General features: G+C 32.2%; 1 protein-coding gene and 1 long non-coding RNA gene across 2 annotated transcripts; both read left to right on the top strand.

Moving 5' to 3' along the window:
• Positions 1 to 244: 244 nt before the first annotated feature.
• Positions 245 to 2,552, top strand: LOC308640558. The gene is made up of 3 exons (XR_014020302.1): positions 245 to 550; positions 927 to 1,100; positions 2,050 to 2,552. It is a non-coding gene; the product is annotated as an uncharacterized lncRNA (long non-coding RNA).
• A 615-nt stretch (positions 2,553 to 3,167) lies between these two features.
• LOC308640549 (A-kinase anchor protein 9-like) lies at positions 3,168 to 27,571 on the top strand (the record flags this gene model as incomplete). Its single annotated transcript, XM_081312417.1, has 10 exons — positions 3,168 to 3,374; positions 5,094 to 5,256; positions 15,766 to 15,865; positions 17,016 to 17,108; positions 17,867 to 18,223; positions 22,532 to 22,694; positions 24,007 to 24,219; positions 25,303 to 25,341; positions 26,707 to 26,939; positions 27,566 to 27,571. The coding sequence occupies exons 1-10, from the start codon at positions 3,179 to 3,181 to the stop codon at positions 27,569 to 27,571; spliced, it is 1,563 nt and encodes a 520-aa protein (XP_081168543.1). The 5' UTR covers positions 3,168 to 3,178.
• Between the last annotated feature and the right edge of the window lie 308 nt (positions 27,572 to 27,879).

Here is a 27,879-nt window from a genome sequence, read left to right as displayed (position 1 = left end):
CTCATCTGTCTGGATGGCGTGACTAGCAGTAGTACTATCCCCAGAGGAAAGTTCTTAGGGGAGTGTTCTTTACCTCTTTATTTCCCTTGGTTTGCTTACTAGCCTTTAATTAAATTTATACCAGTAAATGGTTTTATTTGAAAATAAATAGGGCTTAATTTTAAAAATATATTTAGCTAATTTTAAGGAAGCATTTTGTAAAAGAAGATCTAGTAACTTGAAGCGTTTAGTTATCTTTCTGAAGACTAAATAGGAACTGCACTTAGAACTTCAGTTACTTAAATGAAAGTGTCTTTTGCATTGTAAGAACTTAGATGTTTGAGGAATGATTGACATTTGATATGCCTCTTAGATACTTCAGTTAAATATAATCACCATATTTGTTTTGCTATTAAGGCATTTTCCCTAGATGTAAAAGATACAGTTAGTAGAAATATTATTGTTAGGTAAATAAAATTTGGTCTATCATAATATATCAGGAAATTTTTTTATACAGGTAAATGATTGCTGTAATGTGGTGAAAACAGAAAAGCCTACCAATTTATTAATGGTACAGTATATAAAACTACTCATGATACTAATGTTTTTTATTATTTAAAACCAGTTGACTTACTAACCAAGCTTTCTCCTGTATGTAATTCTTTCTGTATGTGATTTCTAAAAGTTACTAGATCTTCTTTACTGCTTAACAAAATAAAGTTACCTCATTTTCATTATAACATTGAATTGGAACAAAATTTGCAGATATGCTGTTTAGGTGCTTTTAAGGTAATATCACATTAATAGCAAACCAGATTGCTATAGAAGTGAACTTCAAAGTGAAGAGTGATGTTTTAAAGTGGATTTTGCTATGGAATTCAATATTCGAATTCCTATCTCAGGAATGTTGCTAGTACTGAATCATTAAAAATATTGGTTTGATTTAGGAAGAAGAATTTGGTGTCGTTGATTCTTATTCTGAACAAGGCACACACTATAGTGAGACTCGCCTAGAGTTGATAGAAAACGAATTAGTTGGGAAACCTGAACATGAGCCCGAAGAACTGAACAGAGAACTGGAAGAAATGAGGGCCACCTATGGGACTGAAGGATTGCATCAGGTACATTTACCTTCTGTGGCCTTTGTTTGCTACTCACAAAAACAAAAAAGGAAATTTTTTAAAAAATATTTATTTTTTAGTTTTTTTTAGGTAGACACATATCTTTATTTTACATTTATGTGGTGCTGAGAATCGAACCCAGTGCCTCACGCATGCTAGGCGAGGCACTACCACTTGAGCCACATTCCCAGCCCTCCAGGAAATTTTAATGATAGTTTATGTATTTAATGAGAATTACAGGTGTTAACTTAAGATTATCTCATTCATGAGAAAAATGGGGTTCTTGCGCATAGTATTAAGAATCCCATTTTACAACTAGAATTCAACTAATAGGGGTAACATGTATGTTACTTTGTTTATTTAACTTAATAAGATAGAGTAAAATAACTTTAGTGATTTCAGGATAGATGTTTTTCTAATGAGCCTGAAAGAAAATTGTGGTATAAATCACATTTTTTTAAAAAAATGATGACTTAAACCCATTAAGAATATCAGCAAGTCCCTGTAAATATTCTCTGCAGTTAGAGTGACCTCTCTTGTATTAAGTAATCAGTTATGAACTCAAGATGAAAATGGGACATTAATGAGGATGACAGAATAGATTTCAGTTTCATCCTCTCCAAAAACAAGTTTATGGTGTTGCCTTGTAACAGATTGGGGGAGCTCCCCAATATAAAGGCATTTGCTTCTAGAATTAGATATATAGAAAAGCCAGAACAAGTGAAAATTTTTTGCATGTGCACATTAATTTCTTTGAGATTGATTTGGAAGTAAAACAAATTTCTTAAAGCTCATAGCTTTCAAATGTGGGAGATAGCATATAAATTGTAAGAATTCCACTAATGTGCTTTGAATCTCATATTTTTTAAAAAGTTGCTTGTAATAATGATAATCAGTTTTATGTAAAATATAAGCCTAGAATGTAATTCTTTTCTCTGATTTCCTTTAGTTACAAGAATTTGAAGCAGCAGTTAAACAAAGAGATGCTATTATCACACAGCTCACCGCCAATATACAACAGGCAAGAAGGGAAAGGGATGAAACGGTGAGAGAACTTTTAGCATTGACGGAGCAAAGTCAAAAATTGCAGATTCAATTCCAACAAGTAAGTATTACAAGTAGAACAAGACTTACTCGATTTTTATAACGAATTTTTAAATTTTTTCACTTTCTAGAACAAATCTGTTATAAAGCCATTTGTTTATTCGTACTGGAAAAACTAGTGAATAAGTGTTATGTTAATCAAGAATTTAATTTATACTTCTTGGGTAGTTTCTTGCTGTTATTTTCTTTGTACTTTTCCCTGTCTCTATTTAAAAATTCTACAAAGTCTTATCAGGTGTATTTTTGCAGAAATTAACCTGCAGTTACACCCTACTTTTTCCAACCCTGGTATGGTTTTATGTTAATTAGGTTCTCAATTATAACTAGACTGACAACTGGATATATTCCATTAATCTTTAGTTGGAACTATAATCTAATTGGGGAATAATTGATTAGATGTTAGTAGCCATTCTTTAATTTGTATTCAACTAGGGTCACTTTGATCCATTTCTCTTTTGATTATGATTATGAAAAAATCCCAGGAGAAATGAATGAGATGAAAATTTGATTAAGACATTGCATTGTTTCGCTAATGGCTTTATTCAGCTTCTGTACTACTTCTTGCTTGCTTGCTTGCTGGTTGCCAAGTCAATCTGGATGTGGTTTTCGCCTTTAAATATCCTAAAATGTTGAGGCTCTAGGCTGTTTCCTGCAGAGACAACTTGTTCCTGTAGGGAGCAGTCCCAGACAGTCAGAATAAAGACTCTCCAATATGGACAAATTATAAGCTATACCAAATATCAAAATTTGCTATAAAATTGAGGTAATGATACTACTCTCCTTGAAAAAAGAAGTAGCTCAGTATAACTGAATGAAGAATGAAGAAAAAAATGTCATTGGTTCTCTTATGAAGTTTTAAACTATAATTTATTTCTCCTCTTGTTTTAGTATATGCAAAAAGTAAATTATTTTATAGTAAATTATTTTAAATTTTTCTAATATATATTCACTTTCAGAATGATTTAAGGCTACAGATGGAAGCTCAGCGCATATGCCTTTCAGTGGTTTATTCAGCTCATGTGGATCAGGTTCATGAATATATGGAAAATGAAAAAGATAAAGCTCTTTGCAGTCTTAAAGAGGAGCTTATTTCTACTCAAGAGGAAAAGATCAACGAACTTCAGAAAATATACCAGTTAGAACTACAGAATGTAAAAACACAAGAAACAGGTAAATAGTTTCTGACTTATAATTACCATGAAGCATCACTTAGAGTCCACCATTTCATAATTCTGTCCTTAGAACTCACAGGGGAAGGTGACTTGTGTATCTAAGCCCTAGTCTTATTTGTTCATATAATCATTGGCTATTCATTCAAGTGCTAGAGAAAACTAAAATTACTGAGTCATTTTCCCATAGGAAATCATAATCTATTGGGAAAGCATATATAAAATAAACTGAAAATTTCTGAAATATAATGAATGGAGGGAGAAAAAAGAGTCTTGTCTTTCCTGGGGAGATGACTAGGATGAGGGTATGGACAAGAGTAATTAGGTTGGAAATTTGGGGAAGGCTATGGAGTCTTAAGCATTGAGCTCTATCTAAGATTGCATCCATTTGGGAGAACTGGGAATTCAGTCGTGTTAGCTAGAAAAAACTGGAGAGATTGGAAGGAGCTTGATCAGGAAAGGTTTTATGTACCCTGATGAAACATGTTTATGTTTTATGCTATTGGTGATAAGCCCTACAGCAGGATTTTAAATAGTGGGAGTAACAATAAGATTTTTATTTTAAGGTGATACCATTAGGATCAGTTGGAAAGGATGAAATTATTGATGGGAAGACCAGCCAGATTGAATTGAGTATGATAGAAAGTTAAGTTCAACACTTAGAGTTAGGTTTTAGTTTGTCATTAATGTTAGCAGAAATTAAGGATGATACCCAAGTTTCTAGCTTAAGAAACTAGAGTATGGTTCTAGTCATAAAAAGGAACCAATTTGTGAAAAAAATAATAAATTCAGTTTTAAATATATTGAGTTAAGAATAGAATACTTACTGACTTTGAAAAAATATATAGGAGTTAGTTGAAAATAGAAGTCTGAAACCTGGGAGAAAAATTTTAAGTATGAGGCAAAGATTTATAATCAGCATGAATGTCAAGGACAAGAGGTCAAGGACAAGAATGAGTTATCCTGGGAAACTAGAGAGTGAGTTAAAAGACCAAGATGGCATAATGGAAAGCAACAATGTTAAGGGACCATACAATGAACCATAAACAATTAGTCACAGTTAATGTTTTTCTTTCATGAATATTTGGCCAGTTAACTAGACTTCTTGTGTTCAAGGTATCTCTAGGCCTTTACTTTTGCTTTTAGGAATGAGTATTATTATTGGAATTGCTTTGGTGAACAGAATAGAATTTCAAGCATATCAGATAATACCATGCTTTTTCACTTCAGGGGTTCTTTGAATATAGTAATATTTTAAGTTTGTATTTTTTTAATTGATATCTTCTTGAGGTAGTCTGTCCACTATTTCCCAAATTTCATGTTAACTAATGGTTCATTTAATTGGCAAAAAAGTTAGTTTAGTGATTAACTATCAGCATTTTTTAGAAATAAAAATAAAAGAGGAAAGTGAAAGGTATGAACTACTCTCCTCTGGTCCCTTTTCAACACCTCTTTTGTTTCATGTTTCTGAATTGTTTTAATGATATAAAATTGTTGAATTTAGAGATACTATACCATAAGGATAGGAGAAATGATGTTGAATCACACTGTTTTCTTGTTTTCATCAGTCAGAATGAGTCAAATTAAAACCTGAGTTTCACTCAAAACATTTTTCAAAGAATAGATATTTTTATACATTGAAATAAAATGATTGTTATTTCACTGAGAAGTTTGTATTGAAATGTGTATTGTCTTCTCTTCCTGTTATCTTCTCTGTAAGATACCAAAAAAATTAAACAACTTGAAGAACAAATTCAAGAATTAGAAAACTTCATATGCTTTTTGCGCCAACAATTGAAAGAAACTGAAGAAAATCATAGGGCAGAAATTTATTCTCTACAGGAGAAGCTTCAAGCCATTAGTGAGGCCACGGTGGACCCAAGGTATCTATTTACTTAAAACTTCATTCAGCGGTATTTGTAGCTTAGTAACAATGATAGTATCATCTGGAATGGTTATTTTAAGAATAAAATATAACTTTAACAAAGAGATAGGATGTAACATTTTTGAGAAATAAGAGCAGGAGATAATTCTGTAACATTGAAATGTGTGAAATAAATGTTGGTATAAACCAAAGACATTTTATTATAGGAATTTTACTTATACTCTTATAAAGATGTTATTATTAATCTATTTTCTGAATTAAAATAAGTCAGGTAGTAGACATTTACTTGTTTATTCTATGCCTAGGCTTTGATATGTTGATGTGGTGAATACTTAAATAGTCTAAGTATGATCATTCCACTATGACTTGAACATACTCCATTTGATTGTCTAATTGCTCAAATTCATCATGTCCCAAATAGAACCCTGATCTATGAGGAGAGAAGAAATGATCTTGAATTACCACTATTTATGTTTTCTTGGATCAGGATCTTCTAAAATTTGCTCCTTCTGTAGCCATCTTCATCCATCATGACTCCTTTCTGTCATAACTCTCTGCCATTCTATGAAAAAATCTTCGTTTTTTTTTTTTTTTAACCTTCAAAGTACATCAAAACTGTGCCACTCCTTACTGCTCCACTGGTCCCTGCCATTGTTGTGTGTTTCACCTGGATTATTCAACTTCTGTTTACAGTCTGTTCTCTATATAGTCAACACAAGCACCAGAACCTTTGCTTTTATAATTTCAGTTACATCATGTTACTCTAATCCTCTTCTGCTCTTTACAGTCTCACTAGGTCCTGAGGACCATGACATCTTTGACTTTCATTTCCTACTGTCTTTCTTATCACTTACTATTCTCAAACCATACAATCCCATGGTGTTGGGGTTGGAGCTCAGCGGTAAAGCCCTTGCCTGGCTTGTGTGAGGCCCTGGGTTTGATTCTCAGCACCACATATAAATAAACAAAGTAAAGGTCCATTGACAACTAAAAACAATTTTAAAAGATTAAAAAAAACCTCATACAACCCCACTGTGATCCTCAAATATATCACATATCAGTACGCTTCTGCTTTAGGGATTCATTGGCTTTTTCTTCTACCTAGAATGATTATTCTCCAGGTATTTGTATGCCCACACCCTCATCTCCTTTTGGATCTTTACTTAGATGTCATGTTCTTACATAAATTGAAATTGTCCCCAAAGAGTCTGTGTCTTACTTTTCTACTTCATTTTTTCTTAAAATTATTTGTTTTATATGTACACATACATTATAATCACTGTGTGTGTGCATGTATGTGTATATATAAATAATGTATGTATGCACTTTATATATCCAAATGTATATAAATTTAGAGGAAGTATTGTTTCATTTTGTTTGTCTTCAATTAAGGAATTTAAGCCTTTTTTTTTTAAAGAGAGAGTGAGAGAGGGGAGAGAGAGAGAGAGAGAGAGAGAGAGAGTTTTTTTAATATTTATTTTTTAGTTCTCAGTGGACACAACATCTTTGTTGGTATGTGGTGCTGAGGATCGAACCCGGGCCGCACGCATGCCAGGCGAGCGCGCTACCGCTTGAGCCACATCCCCAGCCCAAATTTAAGCCTTTTTAAAAAATATTTTTATTAGTTGTCATTTTATTTATTTATTTACATGCAGTGCTAATAATTGAACCCAGTGCCTCATACACGCTAGGCAAGTACTTTACCACTGAGCCACAACCCCAGCCTAGGAATTTAAGCTTATCTTTGTCTATTTAAGTCACTGATATATTCTAAATCCACATGATTCCTAAATACTAATCTTACCTTATTGTATAAGATTAGACATTTTAAGAAAACATTTTTACAAAGTATTGAATGCTTATATAACAATACAGAATTCAGACATACATACCAAAAGATATGTGGGTAGATATAATTAAAATTAAACTATTTGTAAGTTAAAATTAAACTAACTGTAAGTTAAGAATCTTCTCTTTACTGTTGCCACACTTCATTTCCAATATAAACAATCACTGTTACTTTTGATATGTATTCTTTCAGACATTTTCCTATTTATATAGACATATATGTTAAAACAGGTTTTTAATGCAAGTGAGAATTTACAAACTTTTTTTAAACTCAGTAATATATCTTAGATATATCTTTATATACATACATGCGCGCGCGCACACACACACGTTTGTGTGTTTGTGTGTGTGTGTGTGTATTGTATCAGGGATTGAATTCAGGGGCTCTTAATCACCAAGCCACATCCTCACCCCTCTTCTTTTTTTTTCAGAACTACTGTTTTTATTTAAAATAACTCATGTTCAGATCTACCACATACCAGTTGGGTAATGTTAGAGAAATCAAATTTAATGAACTATTATTTCTATATATGTAGTTTCAATAACTAATTATTTTTTTTTAGTTCTAGCAATTTTTTTTCTTCTAACTAGTTATCTAAGACAGTAGGATGCATTTTGACATCATACATAAATGAAGTATAACTTCTCATTCTTTGGTTGTACATGATGTAGAATATGTGATGTAATCATATATGCACCTAGGGTAATAATATCTGATTCATTCTACTATCCTTTCTTCCCTCATAACCCTTCCCCTCCCCTCATTGCCTGTTGTCTAATCCAAAGTATGTTTATTCTTCCCTATCCCCCCCACCCCATTGTGAATTAATATCCACATATCAGACAAAATATTCAGCCTTTGGTTCTTTGGGATTTGCTTATTTAGCTTAGCATGATATTCTCCAGGTCCATCCATTTGCCACCAAATGCCATAATTTCATTCTTCTTTAAGGCTGAGTAATACTCCATTGGGGAGATATATATCACACTTTCTTTATCCATTCATCTGTTGAAGGACACCTGGGTTGGTTCCCTAGTTTAGCTATTGTTAATTTAGCTGCTATAAACATGATGTGGCTGCATCACTGTATTATGCTGATTTAAAGTCCTTTGAGTATAAACCTAGGAGTGGGATAACTGGGTCAAATGGTGGTTCCATCCCAAGTTTTCTTAGGAATCTCCATGCTGCTTTCTATAGTAGTTGCACCAATTTGCAGTCCCACCAGCAATGTATGAGTGTATCTTTACCCCCACATGCTTGCCAACATTTATTGTTGCATATTTTTTCTTTCTTTTTTTTTTTGTGGTGCTGAGTATTGAACTAGGGCCTTGTGCATTCGAGGCAAGCACTCTACCAACTGAGCTATGTCCCTAGGCCTGTTGCTCATATTCTTGATAGTTGCCATTCTAACTGGAGTGAGATGGAATCTCGTTGTAGTTTTGATTTGCATTTCTCTAATTGCTAGAGATGTTGAACATATTTTCACATATTTGTTGATCGATTGTATGTCTTCTGTGAAGTGTCTGTTCAGTTCCTTAGCCCATTTATTGATTGGTTTGTTTTTCTGGTGTTTTTATTGTTTTTTAATTTTTTTTTTAGTTGTCGAACCTTTATTTTTTAAATTTATTTATATGTGGTGCTGAGAATCAAACTCTAGGTCCCTCGCACATGCCAGGCAAGCGCTGTACCACTGAACCACAACCCTAGCCCCTGGTGTTAAGTTTCTTGAGTTTTTTATATATCCTGGAGATTAATGCTCTGGGGTGTATGTGGTAAAGGTTTTCTCCCATTCTGTAGGCTCTCTCTTCATGTTATTGATTGTTTGATGTGAAGAACCATTTTAGTTTGAATCTTTTTATTGATTCTTGCTTATAGTTCTTGTGCTCTAGAAGTCTTGTTAAGGAAGTCAGTTCCTAAGCTGAGATGGTAGAGTTTGGACCTACTTTTTCTTCTGTTAAGTGCATGGTCTCTGTTCTAGTGCCTAAATCCTTGATCCACTTTGAATTGAGTTTTGTGCAAGATTAGAGATAGAGGTTTAATTTCATTTTGCTTCATGTGGATTTTCAGTTTTCCCAGCACCATTTTTTAGGCTATCTTTTCTCCAGTGAGTATTTTTGGCACCTTTGTCTAGTATGAGATAACTGTATTTATATGGGTTTGTCTCTGTGTCTTCTATTCTGTATCATTGGTCTATGTGTCAGTTTTGGTGCCAGTGTCATCCCATTTTTTGTTGTTGTTGTTGTTGTTATGGCTCTGTAGTATAATTTAAGTTCTGGTATCATGATGCCTCTTGCTTCACTTTTCTTGCTAAGGATTGCTTTGGCTATTCTGGGTCTCTTTTTTCCAAATGAATTTCATGATTGCTTTTTCTAGTTCTACAAAGAATGTCATTGGAATTTTAATAGGAATTTCATTAAATCTATATAATGCTTTTGGTAGTATGGCCATTTTGACAATGTTAATTCTGCCTATCCAAGAACATGGGAGATATTTTCATCTTCTAAGGTCTTCAATTTTTTTTCTTTAGTGTTCTGTGGTTTTCACTGTAGAGGTCTTTCACCTCTTTTGTTAGATTGATTCCAAATATTCTGTTTTATTTTTTGACTATAGTGTGAATGGGGTAGTTTTCCTAATTTTTTTTTCAGTGGCTTTATCACTGATTTGATGTATCATGCATTTGATGTATGGTTGTTAATTTTATGTCCTGCTGCTTTGCTGAATTTCATTCATTAATTCTAGAAGTTTTCTGGTGGAGTTTTTAGGTCTTCTAAATATAGAATCATATTGTCGGCAAATAGTAATAATTTGAGTTCTTTTTCTATTCGTATCCCTTTAATTTCTTTCTTCTGTCTACTTGCCCTGGCTAGTTTCCAGGATTATATTGAATAAAAGTGGTAAAAAGAGGGTTTTCTTGTCTTACTACAGTTCTTAGATGGAATGCCTTCAGTTTTTCTCCATTTAGAATGATTTTGGTCTTGGGTTTAGCATGTGTAGCTTTTACAGTGTTGAGATATGTTTCTATTATCCCTAGTTTTTCTAGTGTTTTAAACATGAAAGGGTGCTTTATTTTGTCAAATGCTTTTTGTGCTCCTATTGAAATGATCATATGATTCTTCTTGAAGTCTATTAATGTGGTGAATTACATTTATTTATTTCTGTATGTTGAACCAACCTTGAATCCCACTTGAATATGGTGCACTATTGTTTTAGTCAGCTTTTTTATTTCTGTTACTAAAGGATCTGACCAGAACAATTTTAGGAGAGGAAAAGGGCTCATGGTGTTATTTGAGGGCTCATGGTGTTTAGACACCTTAGTCCATAGAAGGCCAGCTCCATCCCTTGGGCTTTGAGGTAAGGCAGAACATCTGGAAGAAGAGTGTGGCAGAGGGAAAGAGCTCACATAGTGATCAGGAAACAGAGAGACAGAGACGACTCCACTCTCCAGATACAAAATATATACTCCATACAGAGACTCCACTCTCCAGATAAAAAATGTATACTCCATAGTCATCCCCTCAATTTCCATCTCCTCCAGCCATACCCTACCACTTCATTTAATTCCTATCAGGGGATTAATTCACTGATTGGGTTAGTCATTTCTCCTCTGAATCTTCTTGCATTGTCTTATGTGAACTTTTGGGGGATACCTCACAACCAAACCATAACAACTATATTTTTAATGTTTTTATATGCGAGTTGCCAGAATTGTATACAGAATTTTTGCATCTATGTTCATTAGGGATATTGGTCTGAAGTTATCTTTCCTTAATGTGTTTTTGTCTGATTTTGATATCAGGTGATACTAGCTTCATAGAATGAGTTTGGAAGAGTTCCCTCCTTTTCTGTTTCATGAAATAGTTTGAGGCTTATTGGTGTTAATTCATCAAAGGTCTTGTAGAACTGGTTAAGAATCTGTTTCGTCCTGGGCATTACTTAAATGGTTGGCTTTTGATGGCTTCTTCTATTTTATTGCTTGATATTGATCTGTTTAAATTGTGTATGTCCTCCTAATTCCATTTGGGTAGCTCATTTGTCTCTAGAAATTTGTTGATGTCTTTAAAATTTTCATTTTTATTGGAGTATAAATTTTCAAAATAGCTTCTGATTCTCTACTGTATTTCAACAGTATCTGTTGTAATATTTTTGGTGACTATGAATTTTAGTGATTTGAGTTTTCTGTCTTCATTAGCACAATTGAGTTTATCAATTTTATTTATTTTTTCAAAGAGCCAACTTTTTGTTTTGTTAATTTTTTAATTGTTCCATTTATTTCAATTTCATTTATTTCAGCTCTGATTTTAATTATTTCCTGTCTTCTAGTGCTTTTGGTGTTGATTTGTTTTTCTTTTCTAGGGCTTTGAGATCTTATGTTAGGTCATTTGCTCATTGAGTTTCCATTCTTTTAATGAATTTAGCTTAAATAGTGTCCCAGAGATTTTGATAAGTTGTATCAGTTCTCATTTATCTCTGGTAAGTATTTTAAAAATTTCATCCCTGATTTCTTCTTCTATCCATTGGTTAGTCAATAGCGTATTATTTAGTCTCTAGGTGTTGGAGTAGTTTTTATTTTTTATTGTATCAATGATTTCTAATTTCATTCCATTATGATCTGATAGAATGCAGGGTATTATCTCTTTTTTTATTTCATAATTGTTGCTTTGTGGCATAAGATATATCATCTATTTTAGAGAAGGGTCTGTGTGCTGCTGAGGAGAACATGTATTCGTTGATGGATGTAATACTCTTTATATGTCTGTTAAGTATAAATTATTGATTATATTATTAAGTTCTATAGTTTTTTTGTTTAGTTTTTGTTTGACTATCTATCCAGTAGTGAGAAAGGTTTGTTAAAGTCACTCAGTATTATTGTATTATGGTCTATTTAATTCTTGAAATTGAGGGAGGGTTTGTTTGATATATGTAGATGCTCCATTGTTTGGGGCATAAATATTTAACGTATTATGTCTTGTTGATGTATAATTCCCTTAAGCAGTATGAAATGTCTTCTTTGTCCCTTCTGATTAACTTTTGGCTTGAAGTACACTTTATCTGACATGGGGATAGAAACCCCTGCTTGTTTATTCAATCCATGTGAGTGATATGTTTTTTCCCGTCCTTTCATTTTCACTCTGTGGATGTCTTTGCTTATGAGGTGAGTCTCTGAGAGACAACAGATTTTGGGGTTTTGTTTTTTTTAATCCAATCTGCCAATCTATGTCTTTTGGGTTTATTAGTTTAGACCATTAACATTCAAGGTTATTTTTGAGATATGATTTGTGTTCCCAGTCATTTTAGTTTATTTCTACTTTTTACTTTGAATTAATTTATCCTTTGATTGATTATTCCTTTTGTATGGCTCCTTCCTTTGCTGATTTTGACTTTTTTTTTCCATCTTCATGGAATACTTTGTTGATAATGTTTTATAGCACAGATTTTCTAGTTGTGAATTCTTTTAACTTTTGTTTATTATGGAAGGTTTTTATTTCATCTTTAAATCTGAAGTTTTATTTTGTTAGATATAGAATTCTTGGTTGGCATCCATCTTCTTGCAGAACTAGGTATATATTATTCTAGGACCTCCTGGCTTTGAGGGTCTGGGTTGAAAAATCACCTGAGATCCTAATTAGTTTCCCTCTATATATAATCTGATATTTTTTCTCTCATAGCCGTTAAAATTCAATCCTTATTTTCTATAATTGACCTTTTTCTTTATGATGTGTCTTGATGTGGGTCTGTTGTGATCTGTACATTTGAGGTCCTCTTGTATTTGATTTTCCATTTCATTCTTCAGATTTTGGAAATTTATTCATATTATTTCATTGAAAAATTGGGCATTCCTTTGGTTTGTATCTCTATTCCTTCACCTATCCCAATAAATCTTAATTTGGTCTTTTCTTGTTATTTCATCATTCTTGGAAGGTCTGTTCATGGTTTCTTACCATCTTCCCTGTGTAGTCAACTTTATTTTCAAAATTATATATTTTGTCTTCATTGCCAGAGGTTCTATCTTCCAAATGGTGTAGTCTATTGATAATACTTTCCATTGAATTTTTAATTGGTTTATTGATTTTTCATTTTGAAGATTTCTGGGGTTGTTGTTGTTGTTGTTGTCATTTTCTGAGAATCTCTGCCTCTGCAATGATCTTTTACCTCCTCAAATTTATCTCTGATTTTATTCCCTATATCGTTCTTTATGTACCAGGTCAGTCTAATATGTACTTTCTAAACTCCTTTTCTACATTTCTTTTACTGTGTTGTCTATGGGTTTAATTATTGGATCATCTTGGTTTGTTTGGGCCACTTTGTTCCATTGTTTTCTCATGTTGTTCTTATGTCTGCCCTTCTAGCAGTGTGGATTTCAGGCAGTACAGTTTCTACCCTGTAGATTCATAGTGTCCCTGAAGATTTCTAGTACCTCGCCTTTAAGGAAGAGACAAATAATAACTGCACCCAATACAAACAATATACAGCCTTAAACCAAATAGCTCCTATTAAGGCATCCACAGTTTTGTTCCATTAAACTGAAATGATGTGTTCAATTATTGTCTGCAACATAAACAGTAAGTTTGCAAAAAAGTTTACAGTTTCCATTGGTGGACAAAGAGAGAACAAAAGTCATGTAGGGTGTGATGTTTATGAGGAAGGATCAGAAAAGATAGAAGTTAAAAAATTATAGGAAGAATGAAGGGAGGACTTAATAGAGGTTGGGTGTTAGCAAGAGAAAAGTGAGAAAGAGAATCCAAGGAGACAGATAAATGAGAGGGAAAAATAAATATATAATATATATATATATATATATATATATATATATATATATATATATATAGTAAAAATTTTTTTAAAAGAAAATAATAAACAACAAAACTATAATGTAGTATTCAGATATCCCAGTCCTCAGTAAACTGATCCATGAAAAATACTTGGTTTCAAAAATGGTAGACATGTGAGAGAAGAAAAAAAAGGAATCTGGATGAAAAATTGAACACTTTTTTCCATGGCAGTTCAAAAGTTTCTCAGCTTCTCTTCTGAGCAGTTAGGTATGTTGTCTGGAGTTTGATGCTAGCTCTACCCTCAGGGTAGTTAGGGTTGCTAGGGTGAGAGGGTTAGTCCTGGAAGTGGAACTACTAGAGCCAAGGTGTAGGCTTAGGTACGTTCCAATCTCTTCACTGCGTGCCTATTGGTCTGAAGATTTTAAGTCATCACACCTCCAAGGCTCAGCAATTGTCTGTCCACATTGGAAGACCGCACCTTGGGAACCTCCTTTAGGTTCTACACATGTGATGTAGGAATCTGTTCTTAGCCCACTACTTTGCCTGCAGACCCCATGAACCCTGGTCGTCATTTGGTCTCCAAACTTGATCTCTCCTTTGCCTGTCCTTTCAAATTCACAGTCAGGCACTTCTCTTCCATCCAGTACTGCAAGCAGCTGATTGGATGGGGAGGCGAAAGCCAGGTGGGTTTCCTTGATCAGTATTCTCCTGTGTAAATATCCCTCCATGCTTGATTTTCTCACTTTGGAACACTCTCTATCACACAGCATAGGTTTGCCTTGCACATTTTGGGGGCCAGACTTTGGTTTGCCAATAATTGACTCACCTAGCTGCAGGCCCCCCAGCCACTGCTTCGCAATGGTTCTTTCTGCTGTCCTCCATGCATGACGCCAAGAAAGCTGGTGGCTTCCCTCCTGTACACAGATGCTGTGCAGCACAGCTTACTGAGGTTTTTTGTTTGTTTGTTTGTTTGTTTTTTGTTTTTTGAGCAGTATCTCTGAGCTCTTAAGCTCTCCATACCGCAAAACACCTCCGTTTTCCTAGGAATGGGGGTTCCTTTAGTTCCTTTATTGCTTTACTACATTCACATAGGGATTATTCTGGTTTGTACTTCCAGCTATTTTACAGATTTATTATACAAGATCTCTTGAGTCCATGATCTGTTTTGAGTATCCAGTATTAAATTCCAGTTAAGTCCTTCCTAGTTCTGGACTATTCACCCACCCATCTTGTTGAAAAGTGGCCTTTCTGCTTTTCTTGGTTCACTCCACAGATCTGTCAGGGAAGCAAATACTTTATCCAGCCATCTTCCTGCATTTCCAACCCTTTTTTTTTTATTTTGAAAGAGAGTCTCACTAAATTGCTAAGGCTCGTCCTGAAATTTTGATCCTCCCAAATTTCTGGAGTTGCAAGCACGCACCACTGTACCTGCCTCTTTTAATATATTTAATCCAATATAATCTATTCTATATTATTATATGTTTTGTGTCTGTGTAATTTAGATATCCATGTAATATGAATAATATGTATCATATATCTTAGGTATATAAGTAGTGTGTAGTATCAGTGTATATAGTATATTATATTATGTACACTGTTGCTATATAAGCATATCTAAGATGTTATTTTTAAAAGACTTATTAAAAATGTTTTTTTACATAATACATTTTTTATCATACATTTATACTGAAATTCATTAAATGACATAATATTCATTGTTACTTTTAAATGGAAAACTTAGTCAAAAATATTTTAAGTTACAATACTTGTAACCCTGGGGGAACTATCATTTTTGTCTCCCCACTGCCTCAGTACACATTATGCATGGTAGAAACTTTGGATAAAACACATAACACTAATTTTTTTATACTTTTTCATTTATATTTAGCTTCTCTGTTGATTCAGTGGTAATTAAAGAATCTGATGTACAGAAATCAGTAGTACATCCTGGAAGTTGTCTAAAAAAGAATATTGATCATGCAATAGAGGTATGTTATTTTTAATCTTCATTTTTAAACAGTTATGTACACTGATACTTTTTTCTTACTATCAGTTTTATGTCTTCAGTTTTGTAATTATGTAGTAAATATTTGGCTAAGATTAAGCATAAAGCATGAGGATAATACCTTATGTAAAAGATTCAGAATGTCTATAGAAATATTTTCATAGCATAGGAAAAACACAGAGAAAGTTAAATTTGAGAATTTTCCTTCCTTGTTACAGTTTAAATTTTTTCTTTGTAACATTTCTTTATGAACTGTGTAATAAATCAGCTTCAGTACCATGGCCAACATAGTCTTTTCTTCCTCTTATGGAAGCAGAGGGTATCTTCAGAATGGTGTATAGGATTCCCTAAAATCCAAGGTGCTAGGGCTGGAATAATGGATCAGGCCATCTTCCAACAGAAGTAATGATAGAAAAGCCCTTTTTTTTACTGTGCTTGCCACTGAACCACTCTCTGCCTCTCCTCAACATTGTATTATTCAAAACTTTTTTCAAACCCCCAACTGCATCTTCATCTTCACTCAATAATTCTAAATTCTAGTAAAAATTAAAATCACTGCCTATTGCCCTTTCTCATTCTGGATATTAAGAAGAGATATGAGCCACACTCATCCCTTATTAAATGTCTGTTGGATGAAATTCAAATAATTTGTAAATAAACAAATACTTTCATGTTGACAGTATATCTACATTTCTAAAAGAAGATTTATTTTTTTAATTGATAAAAATAATTTGTATGTGGAAAATTGTGTTCTTTTAATAAATACCAAGAAGAAAATTTGCTCATAATTTCATTATCAAACATAGCCACTTGTTAACATTTTACTTAAAATAAATATACATTTATATATATATATGTCTTATTAATTATATTTAAGTATCCTTAACCCACCCTAGAATTTATGCTAATAATTACAGATATGTAAATATATTTCTCTCTTTGCATCTTTAAGTTTATAATAAGTGTAATTATTTCGTAGGATTATTAGATTAATATTTTTAGTTAAAGATAACTGAAATTTATTTTTATTTGAAAGTGTCCAAAAATAGTGATATTTTTGGAATAATGAGTACATCCTTAAAATTAATGGTATAAAATCAGTGTAAATTGTCATATTTCACCCTTTAATTTAGTTTTCTAATGAATGTGGAATGAAACAAGAAACAAATATGGTTAAATTGTTGGAAAAACAATACCAAGAAAGATTAGAAGAAGAAATAGCTAAGGTAAGTTTATAGTTTATCTGGAAGATTTTCTTGGTTTATAGATTTTCTTGATCTTTGAACTGTCAAAAAAAAGCATAGATTTTATTGATGGTATGTACTTTGTTTTTATTTGTAAGTTTCATATATAGTCCACCAAACAGTTGTATAACAGCATCAACTATAATTGCTGCTTCATAGAATGTTTTGCGGTGCTTTTCATCGAGAAGAACATTTTTTTTTCTTGATATAGAATAGTAATTACAATTTTTCAGAATGCCACAAGTTTTTATATATGTGTTACATTGTAAATAGTTACCTTGTGAAGGAGTTTGGCATTCTAAAAATGAGGGAAAAGTTATGAAGAGAAAAAGTGGTTGTATTACCCTGATAAATTATTGTAATGTTAGATAATAACTACAGATACTGATGGAGGATTGTCACGGAACATTATCACTCATGGCCAAGTGAATTTTTTTGGAAGGAAGAAATATAGAGACTTTTATTTTTTTTATTTTTTTACTGAGCATTTATTGATGTTATAGTTAGAAAAATTTTGCTTGTTTTATTTTAAAAGGCAGGCAGTAAAACACTTTGATGTTAAATTTATTGAAAAATAGCCTATCTCTGTATCACTTTATCAGAGGATTTATTTTTGTTTTTAAAACTATGAGGCCAGGCTTTTTTTCTAATTCATATAATTTTGAATAATGACCCACTTTTTAAATCCAGCTGGTATTTATAAATCTAATCCTTTTTGTTTGATTGATTGATTTCTTTAGGTCATTGTGTCAATGAGCGTTGCATTTGCTCACCAAACTGAACTATCTAGACTATCAAAGGGAAAAGAAAATACTATGTCATCAAAACAAGCACTTACTTTCTGTCAGCAAAATGAAAAACATTATTTTAATGAAATGAAATTATCTCAGGATCAAATTGATCTTCAGACCTCTGATGCATTGGACATGAAATTTAAAGAAGAATTTAAGCCACTTAGTAAAGAGTTAGGAGAAGATGGAGAAGTTCTGTTACCAAACAGTGATCATCTTGATGATATAGTAGAATCAGAGGTCCACCAACTAACTATTTCAGAAGAAATGTTTTCCAAAGACAAAACATTTATAGTTAGCGAATCTGTAAGTATGCTTCTTTGAATATAAAAAAGAAAAACTTATAAAATATCTTCAGTTTAAAACAGTAGCAATAATGCTGATTAATAGAGAATGAAAGTATGAAGTCCAGTCTTGACTTTAATGTGTTTTATTAATTATAAGGTATTTGATTAAGTGAAACAATATTGGTGTGAAGTATAAAATAAGTCAGGTCATAGTATTCTTGGTTGTCTTATGGACATAGTACATGTTAAGTTCTCATTGTAAATTATACCTGTGTTAATTTTATTTAAACTAATTGAAGGTTAATTATATTATAACTAGGTAATACCTGTGGCCAAAAGATTTGCTCAATTAAATGTAAGAACATAAAAGGAAATTGCGGGGGCTGGGGATGTGGCTCAAGCGGTAGCGCGCTCGCCTGGCATGCGTGTGGCCCGGGTTCGATCCTCAGCACCACATACCAACAAAGATGTTGTGTCCGCCAAAAACTAAAAAATAAATATTAAAAATTCTCTCTCTCTCTCTCTCTCTCTCTCTCTCTCTCTCTCTCTCTCTCTCTCTCCCCCCCTCTCACTCTATCTTTAAAAAAAAAAAGGAAATTGCTACAAATTCAAGAAGACAATTCAAAGTATCTTATTATCTATATACTAATCTTTTTTCTTGTTAGTTGAGGATCTGTTACCCCAACTAATTGCAGCCTTTATCAGAAAACAATAAATTCTACTTCTTTTAAAATTATCTGAATTTCAAATTTATTTTATGTGTTCACGATAGATATATCTTGTTCAGAGGAGTATTCAAATAAAACTGTCAGCTTTTTATGTAATGCAAAACTTGTGAAATGTTTATGAAAACTAATTTAGCTGTAGCTGTTGAAGGCAGAATGATTTTAATTAGTATCTTAAGGGATTGAAGTATTCATAGAACCTATTGACTTGTCATGAGTGAGAAACTCATAAATGTAAAGTATTTATTTCCAAATAAAATTTATTATAATTTTTCTCTGAATAAGCAGTTTTCTATAATACTATGATGACCAATGAATAAAAATTAAATAGGCAAAATTCTTTTATTTTGTGAACTTAATTTTTAAAAATATTTTTGTAGTTGTATATGGACACAATACCTTTATTTTATTTGTTTATTTTTATGTGGTTCCCGGGATTGAACCCAGTGCCTCATGCATGCTAGGCAAGTGCTCTACCACTGAGGCGCACAACCCTGGCCCTATAAACTTATATATATATATATATATATATATATTGTTGTTGTTGTTTATATTATTTCCCCATTATAAAATATCAGGAGTTATAACTTTATTAGGAGAAGGGGCTGGAGATGTAGCTTGGTGGTAGAGCACTTGCCCAGCATGTGTGAGGCCCTGGGATCAATCTCTAGTATGGGCGGAAAAAAAAGTGGAGGGGGTGGGGGTTGGAGGGGGTGGATAAAGAATCTTGAGTATTTTGTTTTTCTCTGTTAGAATTAGATTTTAGCTAAACTATCTGGTAAGTAGCTGTTTTCTTTTGGAAAATAACATATATGGTGGTAATAAATTAACTTCATGTTGTTTTGGAATTATAAGTAAGAAAAATACTTTTTTAAAAAAAGTGACTTATGGGCTGGAATTGTGGCTCAGTGGTAGAGCGCTTGCCTTGCATGGGTGAGGCACTAGGTTCGATCCTCAGCACCACATAAAATAAATGAATAAAGGTATTATGTTCATCTACAACTAAAAAATAATTTTTTAAAAAAGTGATTTATGCTTTTGTTTAATAATAAAACTAAAACTCAGATGCTTTATGTTGTTAATATACTAACAAATAAGTATAATGAGAAATGAAATTTTAAGTATTATTAATAAGGTTAACGGAATAGAACGTTATTTTGTTATTGTTTGGTATATACTGCTGCCCATTCATCCTAAATGTATCGAAGGGCTCAATTTGATCTAAAAGTCCCAACTTGGCTGTGTTCTTAATTCCAGAAAGCAGAATGAGATAATATTACACTTCTCCAGTGCCAGGTGAATTGTTTAAAAATATTCTGCTTGTCTTTAAGATTCTTGTTTTTGTATGTTTATGAATCCAATCCTGAATAAAAATGGGAATAAAAATGGAATGATTATATTTGAGAGAATAGGTATTGTGATACCTAGACCAGCTAAATGAATTGTTTACATCCATGACATACTGACAGTAGTTCCAGGCAAGGTAAAAGCAAACTTGGATTCTAGATTTTCTTACACCATAAGGAACTTATTTTTAGTTTTTTATATGTCAACTAATTCTGTAGAGAAATATTTTTTTCTGTTTTTAATGTGAAACTTATAAACATTGCTAAAGGTGTTTAGCATAAAGATACCTGCATATTCAGTATTCCAGGTTTATTTGATTCTCAAATATGTTGTGAATGATTGACTACAAGTTATTCAGCACTTTTTATAACTTTGGTGACTTTAACTGTACATGCTAGCTAATATTTAACAAACCAGATGGTTTTTAGAATAGTGTTGTTACCCCTTCTACAACTTTTGTTTTAAGTGTCATAATCTTTACTAAAGCTTATCCATACTTTAAGTATAATGGTGAGTTTACTAAATACTTTGAAAATATTGAGTTTAAAATTTTTATATAATTCATACTATTATAGATATTAGGAGTAAATCATACCTTAACTGGATAGAAGGTATTGTGTAAAGTATGTAAATGAGAATTTTAAGGGGGACTCTTATCCCAAATGCAGTGGATCCCAATTGCTATTGTAAATAAAATATATTAGTCTTACTTATTTGATTGCTTGAGGTTTTTGCTTTGTTTCTAAAATTGAAGGGTTTTTTCATGATTTCATGGTAAATATCTAAATGTATGTGAAGGTGGTTTAGATCTTGTCGTGAAATGGAGCATAGAGGCAAAGACTTATCAAATTTATCTAAAGCAAATATTTATTTTATTGTAAATACTCTATTGAATTTATGTAGTAAATTTGGAAAATAGTTCATCTTTTTTTAGTTATAACTTTGAACTCTATATTTCATGTATTTTCTAGGTCATTAGTATATAATAAAAATTATATACATATTGAAGCAATTGATGTATTTTAAAAAATGTATTGACTAAATTCAGGAGAGTAGTTGTGTACAGCATGTATACTTCATGGTCATTTTCTTTATAGTAAAAATTAAAATATAGTATTTATCCACATTCAAAGGAAAATACTGTTGGTAGTTAAAAGTGAACATGTTCATAAAATTTTTCCTTTTTAAAGTAACAATATATTTTCACAGATATTTTAGGAAATTAGTTACAAATTAAAATTTATGTTTAATTTTCCATTATGAGTCTTATATCTATGCTCATTTTTAAATAATAGATTATAAATAAATTTTAAACTTTCTTTTAAAACAACAATTATTGGGGTTGGGGTTGTAGCTCAGTGGTAGAGTGATTGCCTAACATGTGTGAGGCATTAGGTTCAATCCTCAGCACCACATAAAAATAAGTAAAACAAAGGTATTTTGTCCATCTACAACATAAAAAAATGAATTAAATTAAAAAAACAATAATTGTATACTGAATATTTTGGAAATTGATTTGGTTTGGCAATAACACTCAGGCGTGAGGAGCAGAAGTCTTTAAGAATAAGATTTTAAATATTATCAATTTTATAATACATTATTAATGTCTAATTACAAACCTTAGAAACCACTACATTTTATCATTTTAAGCTTAAAACATGGCAGTAATGTCTTTCTGATACACAAACTTATGTAAATTTACAAAATTTATTTAAGAGACTTGCTGTAAGCCTGTTGTCAATACATACAATTATTTCTTAAAATTCTGGGGCTAAGTACTGGAAACATTTGAGCTCAGTTTTTTGTTTTTGTGGAGGTTTTTTTTTTTCTGCATGTAGTTGTTTTAGTAAAAAACAGATAAGTAGATGGTGACATATAAAAGCTCAGATAACTAAAGCAAAGTTAGTGCTTTTTTGTAATTTCACACAAATGATTAAGTTATGGTGATTGAGAGCTTTGGCTTCAAGTGTGTATTACCATCTTAAAAACTATTTTAAAAATGGAGTCAGTATATGCCAATGATAGCATTCTAAGAAGGCTATATTTTTAATGCCTCCGAATTCTAAAGTGTTCAAAACAAATGTGGAGTCTACTATTGACTTATCCTACCCACAAATGTTAACATGCATTAGAATGTCTTAAGTGACTGTAAGTCAGAAATATGTCTTTTATTTGAAATCCTTACTTTAATGGAAAATGACACTGGTTTTCCAACACTTCATCTTCCTTTATGTATTCTTTCCCTTCTTGTTTAGCTTGAACATGCAAAAGTTACACAAACAGAATTGATGCGTGAGTCATTCAAACAGAAACAACAGGCAACAGAGTTCCTTAAATGCCAAGAAGAACTGCGAGAGCGCCTTCATGAAGAGTCTAGGGCCAGAGAACAGCTGGCAGTGGAGCTCAGTAAGGCTGAGGGTAAGTACCTTGCCTTTGGCAAGTCAGAGTAGCAGAACTTCAATCTTAAAATAGAGATTTTGATGTACAGCCAAATTCAGAAACAAATCTACTCTAATTTAGAGCAGCCATTGGAAAGTAGTTGTAGTTTGTCTTCAGAGTTTTTCCAAGCAGTTTTGAAAACTGCATATACACATTTAAATATAAAAGGAACTTGTAGAATTACTGAAAATATAAAGGAATTTTAGAAAATAGAGAAATGGATGGTGGAGAGTTGTTACCATGATCCCACCATCCTAAGACATGCCTGTAATTTAAAAATGAGAAAACCGAAGGTAAAGATGTTATTGAATTGTTTAAGGTAACCATTAAATAGTGACCATAGGCTTTAAGCCTCTAAACCTTGGGCTTTGCCTCTTCCCCCATGCTGTGGTATTGACCTTAACCTTCTAGAATTAAAATACCAACTTGAGAGAAAATGTTTTGTTAGAGCTTTATAGTCATACATAGTAGCTGAGTTCATCTCAACAAACTCATACATGCATGGAAATAAATTTCAGTTCATGATCCCCTTCTTTTCCCTCCCGTCTTCTTTCCCCTCTCCCATTCTCTTTACTCTATTAGAATTGTGATTCGATTTATAATATCTGATTTACATTAAGCTAGAAACTTGTCTATTTTTATCTTTTTACTAAAGTGAATTACGCATATACAATGTGATGATACTTCAGTATAGCAAAGTATTTGAAAGTTTAGAGAAATTTCACATTAATGTCAGGTTGGTAAACAAGAAGACTGCATTAGGCCAGGCACAGTGGCACATGCCTGTAATCCCAGTGACATGCCCAGGGACACTGAGGCAGGAAGATTATTAACTCAATGCCAGCCTCAGCAATTTAGCAATACCCTAAGAAACTTAGTGAGACCTTGTTTCTAAATAAAATAGAACTGGGGATGTAACTCAGTGGTAAAGCACCCCTGGGTTCAATTCCTGGTACTCAAAAAAGAAGACGATGACTAAATCAAATGTACATATTAAAAGTTAAGGGCTGGGGTTGTGGTTCAGTGGTAGAACATTTGATAGCACACATGAAGCACTGGCTTCAGTCCCCAGCACCACATAAAATATACTAAGTAAAGGTATTGTGTCCATCTTCAACTAAAAAAAAAAAAGTCAATAAGTTGCTGCTATTAATAGCAAATTCATTCAAGACTCTTAATAGGTTGGAATGATTTAAAGTTTTGCTAACAGCTCTTTTGTTCATATTAAAACATATTAATGTTCAAATTTAAATGAGTTGTAATTCCATTTCCTGTTCATTTTATCTTACAGGTATCATTGATGGCTACGCAGATGAAAAAACTCTTTTTGAAAGGCAAATTCAGGAAAAAACTGATATAATAGATCGCCTTGAGCAGGAGTTGTTACGTGCAGGTAATAGGTTGCAAGAATTGGAAGCAGAACAACAAGAAATCCAAGCAGAAAAAGAATTATTGTCAAGACAGAAGGCGGCAATGAAAGCAGAAGCAAGTCCAGTTGTACAACGTACGTATTTTCAGACTTTGGAACACTTTTCTTTTCATTTATATTCTTTAAACATTAAGAGTGATTTTTCCCCCTTTTTTTCAATGCCATTATTCATATACCATATAGGAACTTGAAAAATAATAGCAGAGTGGGCTGAGGTTGTGACTCAGTGATAGAGCACTTGCCTAGCAAGTGGGAGGCACTGGGATCCATCCTCAACACTGTATATAAGTAGAATAAAGATCCACTGACAACTAAAAAAAGTATATTCAAAAAAATTATAACCAAACATACCTATAGGTAATTGTCTTATTAGACAACCAAGTAGAACCAGGGTTTTCTTTTCTTTCTTTTTTAATCTCTGGCAGATGTTGACTGTTAACAGGAAAAGACAATTCTTTACTTAACCCCAAAAATCTGCCTCAAGAGAAGGTTACAAATAATGGGGCAGAATATTTTATAAATTGTGTAAGCTTTAGGCTTTTTAATAGAAAAGAGACAGCAAAAATGTATTGTCGGATTAAATAACTAAGAACTTGTTTTAGTAATAAGCAGGTCTGGGGCTTGCAAGCCAAATAGATGGAAAAGGTCAATGGCGCTAGAAGCAGGCTGACATCTAGTGTAGTAGGAGTTCAAAGAGAATTTAAATTTATAAATAACCTTAATTTTTCCTTAAATAAGAAATTAAATAATATCTTGACGTTAAAGTTTGTTTAGCAGTAAATGTCAATCTTTGTAATAGTAAAAATTTAAATTCAGTTTATTGTGTCCTCACTTTTATAGTAAACATAAGTTGGAATTATAAACTGTTTGTCTAATTTCATTTGATCAATTAAGAAATACAACATACATTTTTTTGTAAAATGATGAAATTAGTCTAACATGGGTTTAGGGTTGTAATTTTTAATGGGGAAAAACTTTGTGTCATACATGTAAAATATTCAAGAAATATTGGAACTTCTTAAAATCTCCAGTGATAATAATCAGTGGCTTCAGCGTCTGCTTTCTAATATATATGTGGGCACATGCATTATCTTATTTTAGCCAATAGAATATGTGTAATATTTTTGTTGTGTCTTGTCTTGTTTTCTATTTTCATAGGACTAGTAGATGCTGCAGTCGATGCAGCACCTGAAGCAGGTGTGTGCGTATAATTGCATGGACTATTTTTGAGTGGTAGATTTAGATGCAAATTTTGAGTAACCCTTGGATTTTCAACCAACTAACATGTCTCTAATTTCGCAGTTTTGCTGCTGTGATTCACTCTTAAAGTTGTTCTCTTTAACAACAAAACAACTTGTCTTACTATAAAAGTTCACATTTTCACTTGAAATTAACAACTGAGATTGATAATGATATCATCTTATTTTCTGTTATGCATGAAACTTAAAACAATTTCAATTTTTCAAAGAAAATGGTTTTTTTTGTTAACAAATATATTAAATCTTGTAGTCTATGACTTTCCAGAATCCTCTTCTAAGTCAGGAAGTTTATAAGATGATGGTAGTAAAAAGATCAATGGAATTTAGTAAGAGGCTTTCTGATTGATTTACTTTATGTTAACATCTAGTATCAGTGTTGTTTTCAAAGGAAAAATTTTTTCTGTTGATTCCTTGTCCTGAGTATAGTGTTGGTACATCAGTTAGTATAAAGATTCTAGAGATAAGTTCTTTCCATTTTCTTTATTAGAGGATTGGTTTACTTTTTCTTTTATACTTTATTATTATATTAATAATGATACTAACACAATAGTGCTTACTATACTACAGTTATTGTTTTACATATTTTAACTCATTTGATTCCAAATTTGCTGTAAGAGATTGGCAATGATATAGTTCCCATTTTACATATAAGGAAACCAAGGATCATCATATTGAATATCATGTAAAACAAAAGAGGCAAGCTAGGATTTGAAGACATAGTCTGTTTTTAGTGCTAACCACACTGCCTCTCACGTGTCAGTTTTCCCTTGATGCACATACATGTGAGCATGCAAAAACAACTCAGTAATATGGATCTAATAAGGAGTAAGAATAACAGGAAATTCTGGGTCTAGTCATATTTCTTCTTCTACAACTCTTCCTTGCTTGTTTAAAGATTTACAGTGATTTTTTGTGTATATTATGTATACATATGAAAGTGATTTATGGGTTTGGAATGAATTAATTTTTGTGTGAGGTAAATAAAAATGTTCTTTTTCTATGCTTAAATTTCATTCAATTTTGTTCTATTCTTAATAGTGAAAAGTGGCTTTTTTGTCATTTGCTATGTTTTTACAAAAATGGTGTTTTTGTGACGGGACTTTCTTTTTGTTAATTCTGCATAATTTTAATAATACTAGTTTATGTATGTGTAGCAGTAAGATATTTTGTTATTTCTATAAGAGAATATTTACTTTTTAATATGGACTTAAAATATTTCTCAGCCTTTATTTCATGAAGGTAAAATTTACTGGAAGCACCATTAATTATAATTAACTCTGAATGCTTTTGCATTTATAAACAGAATTACTACATGAGACAGAAAAATTAATGAAGGAAAAGCTAGAATTGCAGTGTCAGGCTGAGAAAGTACATGATGAACTTCAAAAACAAATGAAAGCTTTGGAAATAGATGTTGAAGAGCAAGTCAGTTGGTTTATAGAGATGGAACAAGAAAAAAATGCTGAAGTAATGGATTTAAGACAGCAAAACCAAGCACTGGAAAAGCAATTAGAAAAAATGAGAAAATTTTTAGATGTAAGTATTTGCAATTTGATATTGATTTTTCTCAGTAGAATACTATGTGATACTGTTCTATATTATTTTAACTTTAAATTATAGGGACTCTTAATATTTTTGCTTATGTGTGTATTCCACCAATGGGGAGAGTATTCCAATAATTTATTATGTAACAATCAAAATGAAAATAGTAAAACTAGGGCAGGGAATGTAGCTCAGTGGTAGAGTACTGCTTAGCATGAATGAAATGAGGCCAGCCCTAGGTTGAATCACCAGCACCAAAAAAAAAAAAAAAACCTAAACAACAACAAAACTTGTGCCACTAGCTTGTGAATAAGCCCTACTAGTTAACGTTCCAAAATTCATAGTTAATCTTCTACTAGTCTCTCATTTAATCAGTAGTCAAAGCAGGTAAGAATTCCAAGAGCTAATTGTCTACCATTGTGTCCACCTCAAAAGGTGTGAACACAGGTAACAACAGTGTGGCACTTGGACTGGAATAGTTGCCAAGCTTCCATTGCTCTCTTCCAAAAAGATGTTAAATCTTTAATTTCACATGGATATTCTTCTTTAAGATTTCTTATAAGCCAGATTTTCTCTTCACATATCAGAGAATTAGAGTCTTATACTATTTATAATTTTAGGTATAAAACTTAAGATTATAAGAAATTGATTTACCAGACAGTTTGATTATTTGCTTAATGACTGAGTTAGCAGTGTAATTTCTCCATTGTACAAGTACATTCATTGATGGAGGAGAATTATTTCATTCTGAGTTTAACATTACCTAAATGAAAACAAATGTACTTCAAATAAATTTTAAGTATTTAAATTTTGTGGAAGAACCCAAATAGGTAATGTGTCATACCAAAAATATTTTTGAATCTTTGTGATTCCATGGTCATCAGTCCTTTCTTTTCAAACAAACTTAACCTATAACTAAAGAGAGATAATCGGT

The sequence above is a fragment of the Spermophilus citellus genome (genome assembly GCF_964194105.1).
Source record: "Spermophilus citellus genome assembly, contig: SCAFFOLD_142, whole genome shotgun sequence".
NCBI classification, from domain to species: Eukaryota; Metazoa; Chordata; class Mammalia; order Rodentia; family Sciuridae; genus Spermophilus; species Spermophilus citellus.
Note: the sequence above shows the minus strand (reverse complement) of the source record. Positions and strands in the feature narration are given on the sequence as shown.